At 44.0% G+C, this 7,059-nt stretch overlaps 1 protein-coding gene across 1 annotated transcript; it reads left to right on the top strand.

Annotated features, from left to right (window-relative positions):
- The first annotated feature begins 225 nt into the window (after positions 1–225).
- Positions 226–4,941, top strand: LOC113017541 (major histocompatibility complex class I-related gene protein-like). The gene is made up of 5 exons (XM_026160692.1): positions 226–434; positions 1,063–1,332; positions 2,787–3,065; positions 3,470–3,772; positions 4,636–4,941. The coding sequence occupies exons 1-5, from the start codon at positions 374–376 to the stop codon at positions 4,773–4,775; spliced, it is 1,053 nt and encodes a 350-aa protein (XP_026016477.1). The 5' UTR covers positions 226–373; the 3' UTR covers positions 4,776–4,941.
- Positions 4,942–7,059: the final 2,118 nt, after the last annotated feature.

Below are 7,059 nucleotides of genomic sequence, written 5' to 3'. Positions count from 1 at the left end.
TTTAAGATATTTTGAGGCGTGAATGAATACTTTTGCGAGAGCTCGCAAAAGTCCGTCTTAATTTTTTTTTTTCCTCCCTAATTTTTTTTTTTTCCTCCTTAATTTTTTTTTTTCTCCCATGTCCCCTGCGGGGCTCCGTACCTTACAAACATTGGGGGATTTAAATTTTTTTTGATTGGACAACATTTTTTTTCCTGGTAGTCAGGATTATATCAGACTATTACAGGTATAGGCATGTGGGAAAGTGGGCGAGTGCAGGCAGATTATTAGGAGCAGAAATCAGGAGTAGATGCTGCAATAGCTGCTTAAGTTAAACTAACCTCAAAGGTCTTTACATGTTAGAGGGAACAAGAGCAATAACAATGATAACATTATGGATAAAGAAAACATGAAGCTGTTTTTCTTGATTCTTCTGTGCTATGGCTCATTCGCAGGTAAGAAAAAAACGTTAAACCTTTGAGCTCTGACAGCAGAGTCATCTGACCTAAAGCTGAGTTTTTGCTTTGTTTCACTTTAAAGCTCTTTTAGCCCGAATGTTGTAAACTCAGTTTTTATATTTATTTTCTAGAATTTAAAAGATCCATGTTTTATCAGGTATACTTTGACAACTGAATTTCATTGTCACCGCTGCTGTGGGTAGGAGTTGCTTTAAATCTCATTTTACATTCGTTTGGTAAAAGGTAACTAAACTATTCTATTCTATTCTATTCATGTCAGATGTGACCTATTAAATACGTTTTTTTTTTTTAAGATTTAGGTTGAATATTAATAGTTTTGGACATTCTTGATAATTTGCACATGCAAAGCGTATCAGCCACATTGGTCCTTTAGCCCCAAATCTTTGTCAAAATATAAATTAAAAGCTGCACAGTCCTGCTGTAGAGCCTTCTGTCTCTGTTAGTGCAGATTAAATGAGATTTTTTTGACTGAATAATCTAGTAGTCTATCTGATCTGTCACTGGGCAAGAGAAAGGGTGCAGCCTGGATAACTAAATGAATTATATTTCTGATACTTTTTGTGCATCTGAATTAATTGCTACCATTATAAACATTGTCCTACAGTGAAACACTCGCTGAACTATTTTATCATTGGATCCTCCGGAGTTCTGAACATCTCAGAATTCGCTGGTGTGCTGATGGTTGATGGCGTTCAGATGGGTTACTGTGACGTGAGCAAGAAGATATTGGAACCAAGACAGGAGTGGGCGAAGAACATTTTAAAAAAACACCCTGAGCAACTGGACTGGTACAAGCACAAGTGTTTTGAGGATCAGCCAAACTTCTTCAGAGAGCTGATTTCTAGTTTGAAACAGCAGTTCAATCAAAGTGAAGGTGCAGTATTTCTGTTATACCTTACCCTAAATGATAATGAAACATTGCATATACAAAAACTTCTTACTTTAACCTCATAAGACCCGAACTCTTCAACGGCATGCATTTTAATTTCTCTTTGATATTTGGGCATATTGGGGCCCGATGAATGTAAAAACAAAGAATTACCAGATTTTTTTTTTTTTACCTTATTTTTGTTTTTAAGAAAAATGAGAGCTACATATGAGGATATTCATTTAAAATTTTGATAGAACAGTAGCAGTATAATGTCCTCGTAAGTGGATATCAGGCTCCTGTAGAGCAAAATTGAGTATTTTGGTCTAAATAACCCAAAATGTGATGTCCACATATGTGGACACCACATTTTCATCACATCACATCGCCAGGTCCTAGGAGGTTAAGAACAGATACGTTTAGATTTTGTCTTTAAAATGTTTTATTTTGCAACGGTTTTACAGTTTCTTAGAATTTATAGCCTAGTTGTCAGACAGCTCCAAAGGGGTAATATTACAAAGCAAAATAACGAATGAAGTGCAGCTGTCCAGTTACAGTAGTGCAAACTTTATGTTGCATAGTCACAGGAATGCATATGTACTCATTTGGTGGTGCAAAAAATATATATAAATGTTGTAATACTTCTGATTAGTCATTTATACTTCTGGAATTAAATCTACTATAACACAGACCACACATCAAAAATAGCTGTTCAATCAATGAAATGAATCAATTTTACCTTTCTGCTGAGAAACTAAAGAGATTCCACATCTCCTTTAGACTGTGAGTGTAATCCTTTATTTTTAAATGGACCCAGTTTAAATGCACAGCCGTCACCTCACAGATTCATAGCAGAACCTAGAGCACACTCAGCCATAACATAATTAACTTGAATTAAAGATTTAGTTTAAATCATTAAATTTACATTTTTCATTCATATTCTCATTTTCAGTAGTGTTTTATTCCTTTCTTATTCTTTTATTTTTTATCATTTATCATCATCACGTGATAGCGTCTCTGATTTCATTAGGCACTCATGGAGATCATTTTGTGTGTAAAAAGTTATGTGACCTGTGAAATGCCTTTTTTAATATGAGCACACACAGAGCCTGAACCAGGAAGCCCAGCTTAACAGAGAAAGATGATAACCACATTTGTGATACCGTTGGGTCTCACAAAGAAAGCCTGGCTGTGTCGTACTTGCTGGCTGTGGAGTATACTCTGAATTAAATCAGTTTTATTCTTGTCGTCCATCTTTTTTCTCATAAACTTGATTAATCAGGTTCATTTATAAGTTCTGTAGCATTTCAATTAGCTTCCATTAGTTATACTAATAAAAAGTTCTCAGATAGTGTGACTTGAATCACAAAACAAACTAATGCTTGGAGAACAATAGAGCCTTACACAAAGTACAGTATTAAAATTGTTCATTGAAATGTATTCTTCCTTTCTCTCTTCAGGTGTCCACATTTTACAGAGGATAGATGGCTGTGAATGGGATGAAACCACTGGGGAGGTTATTGGTATGACACAGTATCATTATAACGGAGAAGACTTTCTTGAATTCAATCTGGAGACACTGACATGGATCGCACTGAAACCAGAGGCTGATGTTACCAAACTGAAATGGGATACTGACCAACTTGGAATAAAACACAGAGAAAATGACCTCACCAAGATTTGTCCAGAGTATCTGAAGCTGTATGTGGAGTATGAGAAAAGCTTCCCACAGACAAAAGGTAGAATCACATGAGCTTATAAAGTTTAGTGGCTACGCAGTATTTATTCACACACACAAGGCATATGTGAACCCAGAGAGTGGGGCAGAGAACAAACAACTAATTATAAAAAAAAGTACAAGGTTACAAACAAATCACAAACTGAAGCTAAAATGATATACATGATTTATTTTGTAGACTTTTTTTACTTGCACCACAAGACATTTTTCTTTATTCTTCTAGCCTCCTAACACCTTTAAAATGCTAGTGCCACTGAGCCTCCTAGATGTGTTGTGTGAGTTTGATATCAATGTTTTTTTTGTTCATATCTCCCTATTAAATTTCTTTCTTTGCCATTTTTCTGTTTCTCTTCCATCGATTGTCCTTTTGTTTCCATCTCTCTTTCCCACCTTCCATCTCTCCAGTTCCTCCTTCAGTGTCTCTCCTCCAGAAGACTCCCTCCTCTCCAGTCAGCTGCCACGCTACAGGTTTCTATCCTGACAGAGCCGAGATGTTCTGGAGGAAAGATGGAGAGGAGCTTCATGAGGGTGTGGAGATAGGAGAGATCCTCCCCAACAATGATGGGACCTTCCAGATGAGTGCTGACCTGAGCATATTATCAGTCACACCTGAAGACTGGGGAAGGTATGACTGTGTCTTTCAGCTCTCTGGTGGTGAGGACATCATCACAAATCTGAATGAAAGCATTATCAGGACCAACTGGAAAGGTGAGAAAAACATATTTGAGTAATTTAGTTTGTTGATACTGTGGATTGTCTAAAATGTGAGGCTTGAATCTTTCTTCCTGGCTTCTTTTTTCATTATTATTATTACTTTGGGAATAACTGATGGAGATCCAAGCTGGGCTGGAAAATATGTACATTCTTCGAGGCTGTTAATGCTGTTAATATTCTTAAGATTAAGAAAAAAAACTTATTTTTTTAGTCTGTGAATTAAAAAAAGTTCCACTAATGTTTCATACAAAAGCCATTCCACGATCAGTGGACTAACTGAAATTGTTTTATTTTTTTTAGCCCTCCAGCTCCTGTCAGTGTCACTGAACTCTCTGTGTGACTGAATCAACATCACGTAGACAAACACAGCACCCTACAACCGATGATACACCCCTCCAGTTAGACAAGTTTAGGGAACCGAAGATTCATGGTTATTTTATTAGTGATTTTTCTAAATAACAGTTTTTAAATTTCTTTCACTATTTAGACCATAAAACTCTGATAGCCATTTTGGAACTTTTATATTTACTAGTTCAACAAAATGTGTTTAATCCATTAAACCCTCGGTTATTTTTTTTAGCCTTGCAACCGGAGGGCTGTTACTGAATGCATTTACAGGTGTTTTTCAGACAGAAATACAGAGCTACTGTAACGTCTTTAAAGGGTAAATAATACAATTTTTCTGCATCTACTGTATGTGCAGGTAGTGAATAGTGTGTATGGTCACATCAATAGACACGCAGTACAGTGTATTTTCACTTCCCTTCAGCAGCATGCGATTCATAGACTAACTAGTTGAACCTTATAGGTGGATGGATGCACTTCTGTTCTAACCTGCTGTTTTGTTTGTTCTTCAGGAGAGTCGCACTTTGACACGCCCATCCCCATCATTGTTGCAGTGGGTGCTGTGGTCATGCTAATTGCTGCTGTTGGATTTGTTGTTTACAAAAAGAAAGGTGAGCGACTCACAGAAGCTGTTTCAACAACAGAGCGGTAGCAGCATTCAGAGGCTTGTTTATTGTTACATTTTTTCTGCAGTGTTGTACATATTAGACAATTATTTCTGAATTCATTTAAAACCTGAAAATATTTGTCTTTACTTGTCCTTTTTTTCATTTTGTCCCTTTGATCTGAAATGCACTCTGGAATAATAATGTGTACACACACACACACACACACACACACAAAAACAACAACAACAAAACGTCGGAGGCATCTTCCTTGGGGGGCTCAACCCGGGGTAGCGGTCATGTCCGGTTAGGGGCTCTGTTGGCTCTCAGGTGACTGTTTCCTCGCGGCTGCGTGCAGCGGGGCTAGGGGAGGGTCTGTGCTGACGGACGTGGGTTACTGACCTGGCAACCTGGCTGCCCCTGGGTGGGTCCGGGATGGGCGTGAGGTTCTGGGGGCGCTCCGTCTCTGGGCTGGGGCCCGGGCCGGGCCTCGGGGGCTTGGGTCCTGGTTGGTGTGTTGCCGGGGTTGTGGGCGGGTGGGTGCATGGGGGCCCGGCCCTGGAGCAGGGTGCCGCCGGTGCGTCGAGCCGCCTGGGGGGCTCTTCAACTGGTGGGGGGGATGGTCACATCTTGCAGGAGCTTTCCTCTCTTCAGGAACTCTCTGCAGGAGGGGGAGATACAGGAGAGGTGGAGGAAGATCTCAGCCTGGGCGTTTACCGTCTTATGTAGTCTGGAAGATGTGTGGATGGTGGGGTGGGTGCAGTTTTCTCTGTGGTGGGGTTGGGTGGACTGTCCAGGGCTCTGTGGAGCCGGAGGGCGCTACTGCACTGGGCCCCGGTCTGATGGGCCTGGGCCCCCCTTCCCTGGCGGGTCGCGAAGGGTGGGAGTGCCTACTGGGGTCAGCGGGGGAGCTGGCCCCAGGGAGGGGTTACCTGCCCCTCCCTTCCTTCCCTCCCCATCTCCAGCTGCCTCCCTCTTCCCGCTCCTCCACAACCACCCACACATGCAGGGCCTTGGAGTGGGGGTATGTCACCAGGGTGCAGAGGAGGCTACCCCCCCCCCCCCCCCCCGTCCCCTTCTGGCTGCCTCTGCCTCAATTTTATCCCACAACTTAGACATTCACATTATTCACACTCTCATTACACATACATATAGGATCTTGGGGGTGGGCACAATCACGGAGTCCAAATTACCATCAGGGTGTATACCTCACCCCTGACGTCGTTGCCCACCTCTCAATTTTAAATACACTTAGTCATTGAGGGCTAGCAGGAGGGACTATGCGCTTACCTGCTGCTCCTTGGCAGGTAGCTCCATGCCCTCCTGGGTTTTAATTGCACCTTAGAACACATATGCATCAACACTACAATGAGCGGGTGGAGGGAGGTTTGGAGTCTTCTCCCACCCCCATTCTCTGCGGCCTGCTGGAGCGGGAGGGCTAGTAGGAGGAGTTGGCCGTCCGACTGCGGTCTGGGGTGTGGGGCCCTCCCTGCTGCTGCGGAGTCGGGGTGGTCTGCCTCTCCCCACCGCAGGGAAAAGGGTAACACCACCTGGGTCTGGGTGCAATTCCCCCCTCCAGGGGCAAGGGTAGCTAGACCCGGTTTGTAGAGTACGCTTGGGGAGTGTGATTGTGTGTACAGCGTCTCTTTATGTCTGTCTCCACGTTGGTTGAGTGTGGAGTGAGTGCATATGAGAGCATGAGGGTGGGAATGGATGTTTGTGTCTGTGTGTGCCTGTATGTCTGTGTCTATATGTCAGGTTGGGTATCAGACGCCACCTCTCTGGGGACACCTCAGGCCCTCCAAGGTTTGGAGGCCTATCTCCACCCACCACCACTTCCCCTGCCGGTGGCGGACTCCCTCAGGTGTCGGTGTGTTGGTGGTTCTTTGTGTCTGGGGGTGGGCGTCCGGGTACACACCGGCTCACTCCTTGGCGGCCGCTTGTCGGGCCTGGGGCCTGGGGCTCGCTCGGCCCCCTTTGGAGGTGGGGTGCCCCCGGCCTCTCGGCCTGGGGCTCGTCGTCACTCAGGCACAGCTGGGGGCCGGCGGAGCTCACGGGCGCGTCACTGCAACTCCCCCTGACTTCTGCTCCGCGGCTGCTGGGCGAGCCCTCATCTGGGACTCTCCTCAGCTCTTACTGGACAGTGGCGCGGCTGCCCCCTCTGTTGGTCTTCCTTGGTCTCTTGTGTTCTGGGGCCTCTGGATGTCTGGAGTTTGATCTCCTCCATACCCGCTTCACACCCTGGAGGACGGGGCTGTGGCCCCCCCCACTCCCTAGCAGATCATTACATGGAGAAACCTTTGGAATGCAAGCATGCTGAAAAGGCTCTCT

The sequence above is a fragment of the Astatotilapia calliptera genome, unplaced genomic scaffold (genome assembly GCF_900246225.1).
Source record: "Astatotilapia calliptera unplaced genomic scaffold, fAstCal1.2 U_scaffold_145, whole genome shotgun sequence".
Classification (NCBI taxonomy): domain Eukaryota; kingdom Metazoa; phylum Chordata; class Actinopteri; order Cichliformes; family Cichlidae; genus Astatotilapia; species Astatotilapia calliptera.
Note: the sequence above shows the minus strand (reverse complement) of the source record. Positions and strands in the feature narration are given on the sequence as shown.

Bases quoted from the DNA above. Each gene is read 5' to 3' on its own strand.
- LOC113017541 (XM_026160692.1), top strand. From the start codon at position 374: ATGGATAAAGAAAACATGAAGCTGTTTTTCTTGATTCTTCTGTGCTAT. The intron at 435-1,062 runs GTAAGAAAAAAA...ATTGTCCTACAG, and splicing joins GTGCTATGGCTCATTCGCAG to TGAAACACTCGCTGAACTAT. The intron at 3,773-4,635 runs GTGAGAAAAACA...TTTGTTCTTCAG, and splicing joins TATCAGGACCAACTGGAAAG to GAGAGTCGCACTTTGACACG.